At 48.2% G+C, this 18,922-nt stretch overlaps 1 protein-coding gene across 2 annotated transcripts; it reads right to left on the bottom strand.

Annotated features, from left to right (window-relative positions):
• Positions 1-41: 41 nt before the first annotated feature.
• LOC121673184 (39S ribosomal protein L48, mitochondrial-like) lies at positions 42-5,646 on the bottom strand. Of its 2 annotated transcripts, XM_042046281.1 has the most exons (9): positions 5,349-5,646; positions 4,535-4,587; positions 4,225-4,262; positions 3,829-3,914; positions 3,064-3,236; positions 1,794-1,896; positions 1,158-1,247; positions 439-514; positions 42-149 (listed from the first exon to the last, which is right to left on the bottom strand). In XM_042046281.1, exons 1-8 carry the CDS (start codon positions 5,367-5,369, stop codon positions 440-442), a joined length of 639 nt encoding a protein of 212 aa, XP_041902215.1. In that variant the 5' UTR covers positions 5,370-5,646; the 3' UTR covers positions 42-149; position 439. The 2 variants fall into 2 exon arrangements, with proteins under 2 accessions (XP_041902215.1, XP_041902214.1); XM_042046280.1 differs by lacking the exon at positions 42-149 and having other exon boundaries at positions 300-514.
• Positions 5,647-18,922: the final 13,276 nt, after the last annotated feature.

Raw genomic sequence — 18,922 nt, 5'->3', positions numbered from 1 at the left:
CCACTCCGTAGAAAGGGAGAAAAAGCCTCCAAACAAACCAGTTTCTGGCACAGTTTCTCTTGGCATCCATCAAATTTGGTTGTAACAATTCGTGGGATTGTTGTAGCACAGCATTATTCACTCGCAGAGATTTCTGCAGAAACCCCCACCTATCAAAAGGAAAATAGGCAGGTATTAAAAAAAAAAACAAAAACCAAAAAAAAACCAAAAAAAACAACAACAAAAAAAAACAACCTGAAGGAAAGCAAACCCACATTCCATTGTGGCACCTTTGCTCCCAGTACAAACCAGTCAGATATAAATGCATTATTTTTTTTATTGGGACAAGCTGGTTGCTGACACTGGGAATTCCTTCCAATTCACCGAGTGATCAGTAGGAAGCATAGGAAGCACCCTCTGGAGGCTGGAACAGCCCATGGATGGCACCTTGTTCCTCACCTCAGGACATCTGTGCCAGCAGCTCTTCCAGCTGTGGTCGAGACTTCAGTCGGCTCTTGAAATCGGCTTCCGTGTGCTACAGAGGGAGGGAAAACCACCACAAGTGAGGATCACGCAAACCCTTTCCCAAAGACAACCCCTCGAGAGTGGAAAAACTAAAGGCTTAAATGCCCACTGCACCCAGGGAGTGGAAAGCCCCAGTGGGAAGTCACTCAGTGCTGGAAAACCATTGGGCTTCCAACAGAAAACAAGTTGAATGCTCCTCCTGGAGCGAATTCCATCAAAGCAGGGCATAGCATTTGGGATTCCAGTCCCAGCCTTGCTATCAACTGCTCCATGATGTTCCTGGGGATTCCCAGAGAAGAGGTGGAGAAGCACTGCTGAAGTGAAATGTTTCCTTAAGGCTCACACAGGGAATCTGTGGCAGCAAAGGAAAGGAACCTGCAACTGCCCTTTCCTACAGATCCATGGGAGGGGCTGGGAAGGCACTTCCTGTGGCACTAATTAGAGAAGGCTAAATGGGAAATGAAACACTTACTGAGAATTAGGAGCAATGGATTTTCATGGATCAGGGATTGCCTGGCTCTTGGGGATTCCTGGTATCCCCAAGTCTAGAGCAGACAGTAGGCTCGGGACCAGGTTTGTGCTCTCAAAGCAAATTCATGGCATGGATCATCTCTGCTTCCAAAAGGGAAAGGCACTGGGAAATGTAAATCTACCTGTTTCACTAACAGATGGACCCCCTCAGGCTGGTTACTCTGAATGATTTCCAGGAGTATGGGAGCAAACGTTGAACTCAAACCACGGATCTGAAAGCAGAAATGACAGAGCTGCAGGAGAACAATCCCAGGATAGTCTGGGTTGGAAGGGACCTTAAAGATCATCCAGTCCCACCCCTGCCATGGGCAGGGACAACTTCCACTATCCCAGGTTGCTCCAAGCCGTGTCCAGCCTGGCCTTGAACACCCCCAGGGATCCAGGGGCAGCCACAGCTGCTCTGGGCACCCTGTGCCAGGGCCTCCCCACCCTCCCAGGGAACAATTCCTTCCCAATATCCCATCTAACGCCGTGAGTTTCTCTGATGACTCATCCCTAAACATGACTTTTCTACCCCTCATATCAATTATTCTGCAGAAAATAGATCTTAAATCTTCTGCCTGAAAAACAGAGCCAGGAAACCCTTCTGGGCTTCTAGTTCAGGAGCAACACTCAGCAGAAAATGTAATTAGACTTTTTGCTTCCATTTATGCCCAAATGATGCCTTTCATCTGTTAAATGTTCGAGGGGTTTGGGGAGCCTGTGATGGGAAGTGCTGCAGGAGAGGCCCAGCGCTGTCAGCAAATCCCAGCTCCTACCTGGACAACCCTCTGGTGGGTGGTCAGGACTGCATCCAGCTGCATTTTGGATCCCCTCTCTTCCAGGAACAGCACCTCATTGGTTTTGGTGGGCATGGCATAGCTGCAAAAGCCAGAGGGCAGTGCTTAGGACAGGCAGGATATCTGCACTACTTTACAGGGATGAATCAACCTCCACAGCAGAGAATGGGAAAGGAGATTAACTTTTCATGGGAAATTAATTATGCAAAGGACGTATCTTGCAAATCAGATGCTGGTAGAGGCCGGCTGTTTTGCTGGAAGGAGATAAGGGGGAAGCTCTGCAGCACTGCTGCCAGCAAAAACCTGGATTAGCTCTGAACACCAGCCTGAGAACTTTTAACTTCTTCATAGTTCAAGGAAAGCAAGAGTTCTGACTTATTTTGTCTTTTGGGACAGAGCTAGAAACTGCTGCTGCAATGCACCACTCAAAATACATTGTTTACAGCTCAGATTTAATGGGAATGTGACTGGGAGTGGATCAGACTCTGCCCCATACTCAGAGACCTCAGCCTCCTCATCCCTATTCCCACAGCTACATCCCAGCTCCATCCTCCTGCCCACCTTTTCCCCTCAATTTCCAGTCTGAAGGGCAAATCCTTTCTTTCTCTATACACTGAACCACATCCAACCTCAGAGGGTACAAGTGAAAATACACATTTTAGAGAGTCACCACTGGTTTTATTCCCTCAGTGCTTTCCCCAGTGCCTGCAGCTCCCTGAGAGCACTTCAGGCACCAAGATGCTGCCTCACATTCCTCAGGGATTAAAACCAGTGGAGTGGCTGTTGGGATACACCTGTTTTGGAGATCTAGGATGCTCCTGAAGCATCCTCTCCTCCTAAACTGAAGTAGCAGGAAGCTCACCCAGCACCTTCAGGGCTTTCCCAAGCTCATTCCAGTTTGGATAACCAGGGTGATGTGCAGAGCCTGGATCATAGACCAGGAAGGAAAACCAGCAGCAAATGTCAGCAACTCCCAGGCTCTGCACCCACAGGCTTAAAGCCTTTTCCTCAGAGGAAGGAAATGTAACAGCTATTTTTTCCTTGGAATCTGCTCAAGTCAGTGCCTGAAAAACTCCATTTCAGCCTTCCTGTCATGAATACAGCATCCAAAATTGTACAGACACACAAAAAGAGACCACAGGGAAGGTGAGAGATTTGGATTTACATCCGAATGGGAGTCTCTCAGGGAGACTGGAGTGTGCCCTGATCTGCAGGTGGTCATAATCCAGAGGGACAGATTTCCCCCTACCTCTCATTGACCTGGACTGAGAGCCGGTTGCAGAGTCTATGGACATACTGAGCAAAGTGCTCCACCAGGCACAGATCATAGGAAGTCATCTGGATGTTGACATCTCCATACTGGTACTCAGTGCCAGCACTGATCTCTTTCATCTGCACCTTTTCCTTTCTCCTCTTTGGAACCTGTTTTCCAAAAGAAAATACAATAAAATAAAATAGAAAGTATCTGGTTTGAACCATGCTGGGAATAAAAGTTCGGCTCTTGGATGGCATCACATGGAAAACACACTCATGCTGTGATTAATTTCTTCCAGAGGAAGAAAGAAAGGAGTAAAACCAGTAGAAATAAACCTGCTGTTTATTTCAGTTCCTGCCTAAAAGGCAGCTGACTTGTTGTTGTTTCCTCCTTCCACACAAATGGATGTCTTTCCAAGTCTCAGGGAGCGTGAAAAGGTTACATGCAAATAAGACCTGCTCACAATATTCTGGAAGAGTTTAGGTGTTAAATTCAACATCAGGAAGAGGTTCCTCCCTTCCAAAGCTACTCACTAACTTCCACAGGAATGTACTGGCCAAAATGAAGCATTTCTGCAGTGTGGTGAGTGGGTACTTCATGGAATCATCAAATAGTTTGGATTGGAAGGGACCTTAAATCTCATCCCATTCCAACACCTCCCACTATCCCAGGTTTCTCCAAACCCCATCCAGCCTGGCCTTCCATATGCTTCAGGACTACCTTGGGAAAGCAAACACAGAAGGAAGTCCTTCTGCCTACCTCCTTTGGGAGCAGGTATTTAAACTTCCCAATTCCATGTGTAGGTCGGGATCTGTAGGATCTGTGGCAACTCAGGAGTGCATCACCTTAAAGTGAAAGCAGAGCAAACATGTTTCCAGCTGCAAACAAACATCTGCAGGTGCTCTGAGAGCCCCAAACCCATACTGATGTTACAGAACACCATGGCTGGTGCCAGTTGCTTAGCCAAGAACAAGGCAAAAAAGAAGAAAATGTTAGAAAAAACCATATGAAAGTGGAAGAACACCTGCTCAGGTTATTTAACCAGTTCAAAATTGGCTAAAACCCCCCAAAGTTAAACACAAATGCTCCAATGTTTAATATTTATTTGACGGAAGTGAATTTTTGCCTCAAAACTGGACTGACAACAGACCTTACCTGCAGCACATAGACGGTTTTGTCTGGGTGTTGCTGCTCTGTAGGAAACAAGATAATGATTAAAAATCTGTAGGAAACAAGATAATGATTAACAACTCTGGTTTCCCTGACCTATGGGAAATATGTGACCAATGTCCTTTTGCAAATGCTCTTGCTAAGGCACGGCCTGATCCCATAAGCACAAGGACTTCCCCTTCTTCCCATCCCACAGCCCTTTCAGCTCCCAGCTCAAAGTCTTACCTCCACTATTAGAAGATTTGGCAAAAAAAAAAAAAAAAAGGCAAATTTTTGGTCGTGTATGTTTTCTCACCTGCTGAGGGCAAGCACCTGCCTGAGCAACACTCCCTTCTCCGAGCACAGCACCTGCAGTGGTTAAAATACAACAGCGTGGCAGATCCTCTGAGCAGTTTCACCAACACCTCCAGTTACTACAGCTCTAGGACAGGACCCGAGGGAACAGCTGGAGCTGCATCAACGGAGCTTTAGGTTGGATTTAGGAAAAGGTTCTTCCCCCCAGATGGGGCACTGCCCAGGCTCCTCAGGGAATGGGCACAGCCCCAAGGCTGCCAGAGCTCCAGGAGCGTTTGGACTATCCAACGCTCTCACGGACGTGGTTGGATAGCCTGTGAACACCCTCGTGCTTGTCCCACCTCCACACGGATGGAGGGAAACAGTTCATCCATCCGGCAAAAAGCTTTGCTGTCGCCAAACCAGGATGGGGGATAAATACCGATGTCCCAAATGTCCCAATGTAGAGGGACAGGGATCTGCCAAGGCCAGGAGACGAGGGTTCTAACAGAGTTGAGGTGACCTCTAGGTGTGTGAGGATGGGGAGCAGGGGTGTGTGGGTACCTCTGCCCGTGGTCCAGGAGCACCAAGACAGATCCAGGGCACGATCTCGAGGTCTGGATCCCTTCAAGATCACCCCCCCCGCCCCCACACGCACACACACACGTCCTTCCGAAACCAAACCAGGGCCGGATCAGGGCCTCCAGCAGCAGGGCTGGGGCTGTCTCAGCTGTCTCAAGGACCAAGGCTATTCCTCCTTTCCTGTTCCTCCCCTTCCCTGTGTCCCCCCGTCCTTCCCCGTTCCCACTCCCCTTCCCGGTGGCTATCCGCGGTACCTTCGGAATCGCCGCCATCATCCGGCGCCGCGGTCCATCGCTCAAACCGTTCCCCCACAGTGCCTCGGTACGCCCCCAATCGGCTCCCTCCGTCCCGCGGCTCCCTCCCCGCGTTCCGCCCACCGATGCCTCCCGGAAGCTCTAACTCTCGGACAGCCCCCCGAGAACTCCCGTAGGCAACAACTTTGGGACAACCCGTGCTATCGGCGGGGCCCTGGTGTCCTAAAGGCGGCGGCGGGGAGGGCGCGGGGGTGCGGGCAGTAATGGCAGACACCTCGTTCCTGCCTCCCACACGCAGCGGGCAGCGCCGCCACACGGCAACGGCTGCACAGTGCACCCTGCCTTGCGCCTATCACCGCGGGCCCCGCCAGCCACGGCCCGCCCTCCGCCCGTCCTCGCACACTGATTGGCCACAAGACACGTCCATCACGGCGCGGCGGCCATGTTGAGTGTGGCATAGCCACGTGGCAGTGCTGAGCTCGCCCCCGGGCCCCGCCCCAGCGGGGTGCAGTGGCCACCTTGAGTGTGGCGTCACGGCGGCCATTTACTTAGGCCTTTAGTATCAGTTTAAAAAAAATTATTGACAATCACTAAATCCTAAGCGTAGGAAGGTTGGGCTGGCGGGGACCTCCTTCCTGATTTTTCAGTGGGAGAGGAGCTGGGCAGGGGGTCTGCCTGGGAAGAGATGGGCCTGTGGTCCTGTGCTCCCCAGGCCTGACAGTCTGGAATTGGCTCAGGAAAATCCATCCCGTGCCAAACTGCCTCAAAATGCCACACAAACCTTAATTTCCCACAGGCTCTTTTCCCTCCTCCTAGCTCCCGTCTCTCCAGTCTGGCTCCAGTTTCCCCCTTTTTCCATGGCAGATGCTCACTCTGGAGCCCACATCCCTGAGCCCCCTTCTCAGAGCCGTTCCCTGCCTGGCAGCTGGATTTTGTGTCAGGATTTCCTGCTCTGCTGACTGATGGCTGCTCCAATTGCTCTTGCTGCAGCTGTCAGAGCTCCTGACGGACTTTCTCCCTCCAGTTCATCCACGTGGCAAGTTCATTTCCTGCTCTGTGATCCAGTCCCGTCCTGCATTTCTGAGTGCCTGGGGCTCCAGACACACATGTGACACCCCTGATGTTCATCCCCTCTGCCCTGGGGCACGGAGGGGACAGAAGGAATGTGAAAGGACAAGGTTTGTGTCTCCACCTGCCTGGCACATCGAGAGGGCAGAGGGGATCCACGGCACCTTTGCTCTCTGCTCCGCAATGCAAGGACACGTGTTCCCAGCTCCAAGCTGTGTTTTCCTGGTGCTCCCGAGATGGGACAGAACTGCCCACGTGGATGTTATGCTGCCCTTTGATCCCACCTGGCGAGCCCCAGGCAGGGCCAGCCTGGGAATGACACTTGACTAAGGAGCACTGCAGGAGTCTGAGCTGGGTTAAAGCTGGCACTCCCACTCCAGGAAACCTGGGCTTCTCCTCCCATGATCTTTGAAGCCCCAGAGGAAATTGAGGAGGGGCTGCTGTGACTGGAGGGGACTGGCTGGTGCTGTATTTGTAGGGGAAGCTGTGATGAGCACCAGGATTAGGAGCAGGTCCAGGATGACTCCTTATTCCATGCCCTTATTCCAGTGCTGTGTGCCCATGGAGTGGGACTGCACCCTTTAATTCTCTCTGCACCTCCTGGGGACTCACCTTTCTTCCACCCACAAAACGTGGCTGAGGAGGGAGTGTTGCCCCAGGCTGAGTTTGGGGTACAGCAGTAACAGATTGTAGGGATCCCCCTCCCAATGACTTGTTGTCCTCTGTGTCTCCATGAGAAACGAGTCCATCTCTCCACTGAGGAATGTCTCTGACATCTATCATAGATGGATACATTTTAAAGCCAAAAGGGACTGTTAAATCACGGAATTCAGTCTCCTGCACGTCGCAGTCAATAGGTTTCCAGTGACTTATGGCCTTATGGAAGCAGATCACTCCTCTCTCGGTGAAAGCATCTTTCTCACAAAGGCTCCTGCTCTTGATTTTCCCTGGATACAAAGATAGTGCTGCTCCTGGCAGCTTGTTCTGGTGGCTGAGCATGCTCTCTGTTAGGACACAGCCCTTAGTTCCAACTAGAATGTGCCTTTTTTTTTGCCTTTTGCATCGTTTCACAGCCAGGAAACTGAATCCCTGTTGCAGCAGCACAACTTCCAAACCTTTTTTTGTGATATTTAAATGGAGAAGCTGAGGTGACTCGATGACTTCCTTTTTCTTTATCACACAAAAAAAAACCTCCAGGAAGCTTTTCCTCCTTTTTAAGGCTTCCCTGGCCTTGCCTCCACTTCTTTTCAGACTCATCGCATGATGAAAACAATCAAAAAGTGTTCAAATAGACTTTAGAAGAAAACCTCGTTCGCCTATTTCCTCCTCTGCCTTGTTTTCCCTGGGACCCGTGGGAAAGATCCTGGAATGCACCCTGACACAGGAACAAGGACAATATATGTATTTAATATTTGAAATAATGTCAGACCAGTCTCTGCCAGTCTGGGTTCCCTTTTTCCGTGGTGCAGGAGAGCAGCCACACAACCGGTGTGGAAGTGCTCCCAGATGCTGGGTGCAGAGCTGCATGGGAGATTCTGCTCATATCTACTAAAACTTGTTTAAATTTAATCACTTGATTAAAGACACATTTTCTTTTTTTTAGTTCACTGGCACTTCAAGGCCTGGGTAAAAAAAAACCAACAAAACTACCCATGGAGAAGCAGTTAATCACATCGAGGGAGTATAAATGAAACTATCAAAAATAGAAAGGCTTTCAAAATGGGGGACTAAACATGCAGAAGATGCCATTTCCCTGACTATCAGAGCAGAGATGCTCTGGAACAATCTCCCAGCCAAGGTTTAAACAGGAGGGGCCAGGATGCACCTGGGAACTTCCTAAACCACTGAACTTTGAGGGCAGAATAGGGGAAAATGGGCAAAAAATAGTGGAAGGGAAAGCTGGCCCCTCCAGCAAAAGGTGGAGGGCCCTCAGCCACTGTTAAAGGATGGCAGGGAGGATCATTGACCTCCCTGGGAAACATCACCCTTCTGTGAGGGATCTGCTCCCCAGGGATGCTCCTCTGAAAGGAATATTTCTGTAAGTTTAGGATTAAGCCTTTGGTTTTAAGGACTGGGTATATCTTTCAGACCTTACACTGATGCTGAGGATGTGAGGGTGGGGAAGCCCTGGCACAGGCTGCCCAGAGACGCTGTGGCTGTCCCTGGATCCCTGGATCCCTGGAAGTGTCCAGTGCCAGGCTGGATGGGGCTTGGAGCAGCCTGTTCTGGTGCAAGGTGTCCCTGCCCATGGCAGGGGGTGGAACGGGATGATTCTCCACGTCCCTCCCAACCCAAACCATTCCCGGTCCGTAGGAGAGGGAAGCGCTCACAGCGCGTGCGCAGGGCGGGCGGAGCGCCGGCTCCGGGAGAGCGGGGGGGGGCGAAGCGGCGGCACCGACACCGGCAGCTCACCGGGACCCGCAGCCTTCGCCGGGGAGGAGGAGGAGGACGAGGAGAAGCAGGAGGAGGCGGAGGCGGAAAGCAGCGGGAGCGGTCGCGGGTGCCGCCGCGGGGAGCGGAGCGAGCGCGGGGCGGCGGCGGCGGCTCCTCCATCATGTCGTCGGGCGGGGACTTCGGGAACCCGCTGCGGAAATTCAAGCTGGTGTTCCTGGGCGAGCAGAGCGGTGAGTCACCGCCCGGCTCGGGCCGGCAGCGGGGCGGGACGCCCACCCCGACACTCGCCCGCCCTCGGGGGGGCACGAAGGGACCCCCTCCTCATCCTCTCCGACAGCCTTGGGAGGGTCCCTGACACCCACCCACCCTCTTGGGGTCTGATGGGATCCCCCTCCTCATTTTCCCCCACACCCACCCACCCACGCACCCGCCGTCATGGAGGTCTGAGAGGATCCCCCTCCTCACCCTTCCCGACACCCACCTTCCCCTGTGAGAGTCCCTCCTCATTCTCCTCGACACCCACCCAGCCTCATGGGGGTCCGCGGGGTTCAGCTCTGGTTAACCCCCCACCCACTAAAGCCCATCTCCAGAAGCAGTTGCTGATTCATTCGATCCCAGCTCCTCTGGTTTTTGGGGGGCAGGAGTCTCAATCCGCAGTGTTTTCTGTGTATATACAGCGTTTTTCCATAATGGAGTTATGTCTTGGCAGAGCGACGCTCTGAATATTTAATTCAGTCAGTGAGGTTTTCTTCCCTGTCTTTGGAATGAAAAAAACCCCCAACCTATGTCTCCTCCTTCCTCAGCAGAAGGCCTCTATCTCCAATACTGCATTCCAAATCTTTCCCTTGGAAGAGTTTTCTGAAAAAAAAAAAAAAAAAAAAAGCAAGCTCCTTTATGAGATGCTTTGTGTAATCCTGGGTAGATGCTGAGCAATCTTTGACATAATGAATAGGTACAAAATATTTTCTGTCACAGGGCGGGGTATTTGCTCCCTCAGCCACCTTTGGTCCGTATGGTAGGAGATGATGAAACACTAGTTGGTTTTTGTTGGTGTGGTGGGTTTTTTTCGGCCAAATTACTTGTATGTTGGTGTTTCCTCACTCAGATGTGGATGAGCTTGGTGATAAGGCTGCTGTTGAAATTATTTACCTGCACGTTGTCAATTTCCTTTAGTCTGTTCCTTGAATCATTCTCTTTTTATTTTGTGTTTTTGGGGTTGAAACAGCTCTTCTCATATCAGGGATTCGGGGAGCACAAGTTCAACTTGATTATTTATTATTTTTTGGGTAAGTCACCTGATCTGCTTGGTAAGGTGCTATTTGGCCAGCCATTTTATGAGGATTTTGGATGAGAGTCATGTGTAGAAAATGCTGGGGGTTTTTTTGGGGGTTTTGTTTGGTTGATTTTTTCCCAGGTATTTGATAACAGGAATCTTAAATATTAGCAATGCATTTGCAAAATCCTTGGTTTGTTTACCTGTATTTCTGAGCTTCAGTATTGTGAAGCTTTTCAAATACCTCCATGGAAGGTTGTGGCACCTGCTGCAGATCTTAAATCTCAGCAGCTCTTCGTTTACACGTGGATTTCTTGTCTCTTCTAGCTGACATAATGTCAGATATCTGCTTCCTCTAGCAAATTTTTTTCCTTCTCAGCTAGTCATCTGTTTTTATACTGGAAGGTTTTGAATAATTCCCAGTCATAGCATCAAACCTAGGGAGGAGAGAAGGGATTCTGTGGGTACAGCACAGCGAAATCCTCCTGACGGAATATTCCCAGCCGTGCTACTGCTGCCTCAGCTGGGGCTTAGTGCTGGGTGGGAGCTGATTTGAATCCAGGGCCGGGCTGGCAGCTGCAGGGTGGGCTCCAGCCCTGCCTTTGTCTGGGATGCTGGGCGATGACTCCGTGCCGGCTCCGTGTCCGCGCATCCCGCGGGTGCTGCAGCGTGGGCATGCTCCGACACGGCGCTCCGTGAGTCTGCCTCTGATGGAGACACGTCCCTTCCTGGATTGAAGCTCTTCAGATGTCTCTGTCATGATGTCATTCCCTGTAATTTTTTATTTTTTTACTGCCCGAAGGATGCAGAGCTCTCATTCTGAGTGGCTCCTGGAAGAATAAACACCCTCATAATATTTGGAGAAAACTGCAGAAGAATCTGGTGTTGCAAAAAGGGAGCTGGAGTGGGCTCTGCTCACACCTTGTTGTTCTTTGTCTGGAAGGTTAAGGGAGCTGCAGAAATAAAAGTTTTTAGGGTAGCAGCTTTCATAACCCAGGAGATCTTTGTACAACTGTTGCACTGGATTGCTGCATTCGCTTCCTGTTTAGCTGAAAGGTTCTCTGCCCTGTTGGAAGGCCATAATTAAAGATATCCTCTTGCTGCTCGTGGGGAGGCTGAGTGCTCTGGATTCATTTACATCCAGGGACTTCAGGATGACAAATGAAATGGTACAAAGGGCTGCGATGGCCATTAGCTGCCTCAGCATCCAGAGCTGGCTGCTGGCAGACCTGCGCTGACTGTTCACAGCCTCGCCTAAAAACGTGTGTCTTGTGGCTGAGGAAATCTAAACTGCAGTTCCTTACTGGGCAGGCTTTGCAGCCCTTCCATGGGAGGTCTGGAAGCATCCCCGGGTGTTTTATTTCCATCTGAAAGTGGGACTGCACAGTGGATGCAGTGTGTGCTTTTCTCCGCTCTCCTCAGCCATATTGTGGGAGTTCAGTGCCGTATCCCTCAGCATTCTCATGGACTGCAGTGGCTCTGCCTCGTGCTGTTCATCACTAGCTGCAGATGCGCTTTCCCCTGCTAAGATGCTGATTTTCCTCGCTCCTCGATCCCCAAAATCTCCTTGTCTCTGGGGTTTGTGTCCCCCACGCCCCTCCCAGGCCCAGCCTGGGACTTGCTGCATGTGCTGTGGGTGCATCACGAGCCTGCAACATCATCCGTGCCCAGCCAGAAGAATCTTCTCCTCTCTTTCCATCTCTATTTTTTTAAACTTGTACAGGGATACAGCACTGGCTGGCTAGCAAGAAGGCAGCTTCACCAGCACTCTCCTTAATTGAATTACTTTTCTCAATGATTGAAGATTATACAGAGTTTAGCACTTTTAAAAATGCTAATCTTTGCTAAAAGGCAGGGAGAGCTCTGTGCTGACGGATTAGATAGAGCTATTGTGTGTGGGGAAGTATGTTTCTTACTGCCTTTGATCTGCTTTTATCAGGTGATTTTCATCAGTCCTAATACCTCAAGTTTAAGGAATTCTGATTTCTGGGTCACATCAGGGAGTGGACACATCACCTACGTTGGGGTAGCTTGCAGTAAATATTATTCACATTCAAACATTAATAACCATTTTAGTTCTGCTTTGCATAGGAACACCTCTACTTCTTAATAAATGGATTTTTTTTTGATTGAGTGGGCAGAACTGGATGCTGGGGCATCTCAACAGAAATATTTGTTCCTCATGTGAGTTTCTATTGCAGGTTTCATTGGCGAGCAGGTCTGAAGGGCACCGACATGTACAGAAAGCAAAAGAGCTCCCTGTTGTCTTTCTGCTGGCACTTCTGCATAAGATCTTGAAGGAAATTAGAACCACTTGTGTTTTGTTTTTTTTTTTTTTTATCAGGAGCTGAGATTTTTAATATTGAAAACCCACTGATAAGTGCAGTGTAATAACTTTTGAAATATAACTGTTTGGAAAGCACTAATGAGCTGTTCTGTTGCATAATGATGTTGGTACAGGCACTGCTGAGCAGTGTGATGTGTCTCATTAGATAACTGGGGAGCTGCAGGTGCTTGGTGTGTAACGTGAGGCTGGTGTAACGCTGCTCACAGTAGGCACGCACTCTCATCCCTGTGCTACCTAAAACTCCCTTGTTTCGAAGGAATTCTCAGCTTGACAAACTCCAGAGAGCTATTACCTTGTTGCACTGGTGGTTTAAAAGCGTATCCCCTTCCCTCCTGTTAATTTCTTAATGTTGTGGTTTTCCTGTGGCTGGGCCTCCAGATATTTGGGGTTCTCTTTGGACTGTATGAATTTTCCATGAGTTCTGAAATTTGGGCTTCACATCTGGAGGTGGAATATCAGCAAGGCATCCCAACAAAGGGGAAATGAGGGAGGAACACCAGGAAGCCTACATGGATGAACAAGGAACTCCTGGACAACCTCAAACCCAAAATGGAAGCCTGTACAGGGTGGAAGTGGGGACAGGTAGCCTGGGAGGAATGCACAGAAATTGTCTGAGCAGCCAGAGATGAGGTTAGGAAAGCTAAAGCCCTGATAGAATTAAATCTGGCCAGTCATCAAGGGCAACAAGAAAGGCTTTTGTAGCGATACAGGAAGACCAGGAAAAGTGTGGGGTCTCTCCGGAAGGAAACGGGAGACCTGGTTACCCAGGATATGGAGAAGACTGAGGTACTCAGGGACTTGCTTTGCCTCAGTCTTCACCTGGGTTCTTCAGGGGTCAGTGATGGGATCAGCACTGTCGAACATCTTCGTTGGTGACAGGTCCCTTCCCACCCGAACCATTCTGGGGTTCTTTCACAGTGCGATGTGCTTGGTGTCTGATCCTTCCTCGCTGTCTTGAACTCCACCATTTCTCTTCTTTCTCTTCTCCATCTCTGAAAAATCCCTTCCTCCAGCAACGTGTGGAAGAAGCACAGAGAAAAAGACATCAGTGTTTTGCGGTGCCTGTTCTCACGGTGCCTTTTGATCCCTGTCTATTTGTGGAAGCCTCTGAAGGAGCTGTGCCTATTCTTGAAAGGAGGAATAGCTGTGCCTTTCTGCTCTCTGCTGTGCTTTTCTCTCTGCATCTCCGAAATAATTTGTGATTTGGAAGGAAATGATCATCTTTTCCCTCGATGTGACATAATGGATTTTCTATCTGCAGCTCTCGGGGTGGTGGTGGTGGTACCTGGCACTGGATCCAGGTTCTGCAGAGCAGGTGTCTGAAGGCTTTTGCTGAAAATGTAAGTGGGACTAATGGAGAAACAAAGGCAGGGAAACTCATCTGAGGCCACCTTAGCAGGCGATGTGGCATTTGGGAATTATGAGCGCCATTAGCCATTTTTTTCAGCTTCAGTGATGGTTAAAAATCTGTCGTCTGTAATCAGCCTGTGAGGAAATAGCTGCTTTTTAGTTACCTGCTAATTTAGTCCAGATGTTTAAAGGCATTTTGTTGTTTTCATGCATATACAAGTACCTGTTGTGTACACTAATGATTGTAAAACCCCAAACCACCCAACCAAAACAAGCCAGCTTTGAAACGTGCCTCAGAAAAAACCACACTTTGCTGTCTCGACATGAATACCATCAGATTTTTCAAGTCAACCTCCAAAATTTACCTGTGAGGCCTGTAGCCTGTAAAAACAGTAACCTTGTGATGTATGAATGTTTCTGAACAGGTATGGAAATGCTGATGCATGTCTCCTAGTATGGAGCAAGGAAAAGACCTCCGAGATCATTGAGTCCAGCCCTTGGCTGATCAAGGACTTGATGATCTCAGAGGTCTTTTCCAATCTAGATGCTTCTGAGCTTCTGTAAAAGCACTACTTTGAAAATTACAGATGCCATCAAAATGATGACGGGTTTGACACGTTAATATAAATTATTTATGGAAGTAGTTTAAATGAAAAACGCGTGTCTTGGCAAACAAACAGCAGCCAAAATGTGGACTTGCAGTGAAAGTCAAATTTTTCAGGTCTCTTTGCTTGATTTATTTGCTGAGCTCACACGAAGTTGAAAAGCTAAATGAATTCTTTGTTTTCCCCTCAGCATAAACCCAACTCTTCTGGCTCTAGTATAATGAAAGGCCCAGGGACAGTGAACAATTCCATCAATTATTTTATATCAGATATTTTCCTTTTATGTTCAAACCATGTCCTGGAATATTTGAGTGATATTAACTGGAAAAAATGACTTTTTTGTGTGTTTCAGTACTATTTAGCTCTTATCCAAATGAAGCCTAGTGCATGACAATAATAAAAAAAAAGATAATCTGGGAAGCAAATATCGTGTGAAACTAAATGTAAATAAATTCGGTGTGAGCTCTGAGTTGTCAAGCCCCTTGCCTGCCTCTGGCTGCCTCCTGTTGGGTCTGGCAAAAAGGAGTTCAGCCTTCCAGTTGGGAAGGAAGTCCTTATTCAGCTGTCCAGCACAACAGTGCATTTAATTAATTTGACTTCTTAGAGTGAGGGTGTAACTTCCCTTTCCTTGTTCGCAGTTCGCGCGTCCTTTCTGCTGGACCGCTGTAAACCGGGATGGGTCTGTGCTGCCAGGGTGTGCTTTTCCCAGTCCCTTGGACTGCGGCATCCCAGTGTGATCCTCACTGGTTTAGTCACAGCATGCACACAGGAAGCTGAGGAACACATCCTGGGGTGTCTTGGAGTTTGACTTTTGAAGTATTTTTACGAAGGCAAACACAAAATCCTTGAGGTTCTTGATAGTGATTAGAACCAGTTTAAGAGGGGATGTTCTCCAAAGGCCCTCTCCTTCTCCTAGGGCATTTTTGTCCCCGCTGGCACTTCTTCCTTTAGTCCTATCACAGAGACCAGGGCTGGAAATGCCACTCTTTGCTGCTTTGGAGTCTAACTGGGAACTCCAGGAGCAAATCCTGCTTGACCTGAGCTTCTTCTATGCCTGCAGATGCCCGGCTGAGCACAAGGCACGTGCTGATGTCACCCGTGTCAGCTGCTTCCATTTTAATGAGCAGGGATTTTGGGGCTCACTTGGAAGAGTCTCCATGCCTTGAGTAGCTGCCAGTATCCCCTGGAGATGCCACCCAGCTATTCCAAGATTCGCAGGCTCGTAGTGTTCTCTCATCCAGACATGTGTAGGTGTTACCAACACACAGAATTAAGGCTTTGCTTTAACTCTAAAGCATTTTTTCCCAGAATTGAAAGGGTTGGGAAGGAATACTGGAGCAATACTGATGAGCAGTATTTGGTCTTCAGACGTGGCCAGAACCAGGTGGGGCAGCTAAACTTGCTAATGAGAAAATGTCCTAACTTTCAGTTGGTCTTTTCTCTGTTTTGAATTGTGACCCTTTGAACCTCTGTATATTAACATTTGCACCATATAGACGAGTGCCATTTATCCTGCTAAGTGACTTTTCTTTAATGGTTTGCTTCTTCAGGGGCAATCAGCAATTGCTGCAGAAAAAACCAACCCACTCCAGCATTGCTCTAATTAATGCAGGGGCCAGTTTATTCCATTCCACTAAATGCTTCCTGCTGTGCTTCCTGTCCATGCCCCTGTCTAGGTTTGAGTTACAGCAAGTTAATTTTCATAATGTTCGTGATATGTGCAACACAAAGCGAAGGGGGATTAAAGCTGGAATAGATGTGTAGCTAAAAGGAGAGGGGTCCTTGGAGGGTGCAGCATCCATGGCAAAGCTCCAAGCAGTGACTGAGGCAGGATTGACAAGATGCCTGTCAGTGTGGTCTTTGCCAAGGGGTGTAGGTAGCTGCTGCTGGAATTGGGAAGAGAGAATTCCTGCTAACAGGTTGGGGCTTTGGCCCTGCAGAGGCTCTGGAGCTGCACAGGAGTGGGCAAACATCACTGGATTAATGAGAGTGCAGAAGTGTTTCTCTGCAGCTTCCTTTTTTTTTTTAATGGAGATGTTGCCTTTTCTGGGAGTAGAAAACACTCATTCCTGTCCTCCTCTGCTGGTACAGAATTGGCTGTGAGAACCCTTGGTGTCAGTGACAGGAGGATTTTTTTGAATGGCCTGATGGAAGGAAGGCTTAGCAGAGAAATCTGAACTGGCTGAGCACTGGAATCATCCAGTGGATGTGTGAGGTGGTGGAGGAGATGGAGAACATTGTCTCTCAAAGGAAGTTCTGACTCCTTTTTGACCTTCCTTGGCAGCACTAGGCAGGTCTTCATGCTAGAGGTTTGCTGCCTTCTTTGTCTTGTCTATAGTACCTGTTTATTTTTTTCCCTTTCTGCTTCCCTGTGCTTGCTTCTGGAGAAGCTTTTGGGCATTTTGTCTTTGGCTCACTCCAAGTGGCCGAAAAGTCACTTGTGTCCACATAAAAACCAGGGTGACATTACTCGAGCTGAGCTGTGCTGCTGGTTTGGATAATGCTGGAGGTGAATCCTTCAGCAGAGCAGCTGGACACAGCTGGAGGAGGGGCTGATGGCTGAAGACAGTTGGAGTATCATGACAAGGAAATCCCAACCTTTTTTTTTCCTTTTTTTTCCTGACCTTGGAGTGCTTTACAAAGAGGTTTTCACAGGGTTGGTCTATTCCACTCCCTCACTTCCAGACTCACTCACTGGCTCTTGTAATTTCTTCTCAGCTTTTCCAGCTGCCTTTTAATATTAAATATTTATGTATTCACATCATAGTTAGGTTCCTATTCTTTCTGTTCTTCCAGCTTCCCATTTTTCTTCCCTAGCTGAGTTACGTTTTTTCACTGGACAGTCATCAGAGTGGCTTTTATCCACCGCTGTACCACCACTGTCATGACCGTAATTCTTTCACTTTTTTTTTGTTTTTAGTTGGTCTTAAACCACAGTGTGACTTGAAGAAGAGGATGGCTTTTTGTTTCCCTGACACTGCATAAACAGTAGGCAGATCAAACACTCATGTCCCATAAAATTGACCTCTTTATTTGGATGCTGTAGTGCAACAGCAGACTTGAAAAAAGTTTTTCCCAGTGAAAAAAGCTTTTCCAATCTTGACTCATCAGCTGGTTTGGTGTTAAAATATTTCCCCCCTCTCTGCTGAAATGTAAAGGGCTCATAGATTGCCTGTGTTTCTAGGCTTGGTGGACCCTGTACTGTCACAGTGAGTAATTTACAGTTAAAAATAAATTCCTTGGCCTTAGGAATTTTACATTTTCACTTGAAAATGCAAGAGAGATTTTAGGAAACTCAAAAGGAGCCTTGTGTGAATTACTACACATTCCCTCCAGTAAATCCTGCCATCTAGAGAAAAATTTCCCTGGGGAATTGTGTGGCTGATGTTTCGTCTGTGCAAGCCTTGCACAGCTGAGAGCGAGGCAGAGATGTGAGATCTGACTTTGCCTGCCTGGTTCCAGATCCCAGGAAGAGCAAAGGCTTTTTAGCTTTACCTTTTGGAAAGTGGAGGAGGGGAAGCAGTGTCCTCTACATGAGATGTTTTTAAGATGTCTCAAAACAGCTCTGTGCTTTCCCCTGGATTTGGTGCTTCTCAGCTACTTGCCTAAAAACGTGAGTCCAGAGCCAACCCTGTGGTGCACTTAAGGCTGGTTTTTAGGTAGGGCAGCCTGAAGACCCCAAAATATTTTCTGTGTGCATTTATACAATGAATTGCTCAAGTTAGAAACAAGTCTTCGAGAGTAAATATTACAATTAAATAGGAACTTAACTAGTATGTGTCCTTAATAGAAAGGAATTGTTCTTCTGGAAAATACTGCTGGAGGAGAGTATTTATTTCAAGATACTGTATCCCAGTTGGAGTGTAGATAATTCTTCTCTAAAGAATTTTTTACTCCAAACCCAATTTCTCAAATAACCACTTTATTTTTTTTTCTGTAGTTGAACCCCACAATTCTCTCTGAAATACCCTTTCATCTAGAAAAGATCAGAATAAAACACCAACAAAACTTGTTCCATTTACTATTTGGAACTAAATTTCTACCTTTTAAGGACTAGCTATTTTTATTTTTAAAATTCTTATAGATGAATGTCAGACCTTGGGTTTGCAGACCCTGCATGACCTCTTTCCAAGGCATTTGTGAAGCACAGCTGGGAAGGAACGGGTTTATTGTCAGCTGGCTGAAACTCCATGTGGAGAGGTCAGTTAGGAAGATTTTAGAGGAAAAGAGGAAGATTTTAGAGGAGAAGTTTCCCATTGAAAAGCTGGGAATTGATGTAATGGTTTAAGATGCTTTAAGCTTGGAGTTCTTAACTTGCAGCCCAGGCAGTGCAGGCAGCAAGAGCTTTGAGTGTCTGGTGGCCTCTGTCCTGCCCCAGTTCCCAAGAGGAAAGCTGGGACAGCTCAGGAGCAGAGATGTGAAGGAGAAACAGATAGTGTGGTGTGAGGACATGCTTCCCTTGAATCCTCAGTTTCAGGGATTTGTAGCCATGTGCTGCCTGGACCCATACAGGTGTCTGAGGAGCCCAGAGCCTGCA

The sequence above is a fragment of the Corvus kubaryi genome, unplaced genomic scaffold (assembly GCF_017639235.1).
Source record: "Corvus kubaryi isolate FWS band 111438036 unplaced genomic scaffold, C.kubaryi_AGA036_p1.0 65275, whole genome shotgun sequence".
Lineage (NCBI taxonomy): Eukaryota > Metazoa > Chordata > Aves > Passeriformes > Corvidae > Corvus > Corvus kubaryi.
This window is presented reverse-complemented; position numbering and strand designations above follow the sequence as displayed.

What these genes read in the sequence shown, in the direction of transcription:
- LOC121673184 (XM_042046281.1), bottom strand. Translation starts at nt 5,369, where the DNA reads ATGATGGCGGCGATTCCGAAG. An exon ending in TGATGGCGGCGATTCCGAAG is followed by an intron (nt 4,588 to 5,348) that starts GTACCGCGGATA and finishes TAACCACTGCAG; the next exon opens with GTGCTGTGCTCGGAGAAGGG. An exon ending in CAGGTGCTTGCCCTCAGCAG is followed by an intron (nt 4,263 to 4,534) that starts GTGAGAAAACAT and finishes TGTTTCCTACAG; the next exon opens with AGCAGCAACACCCAGACAAA.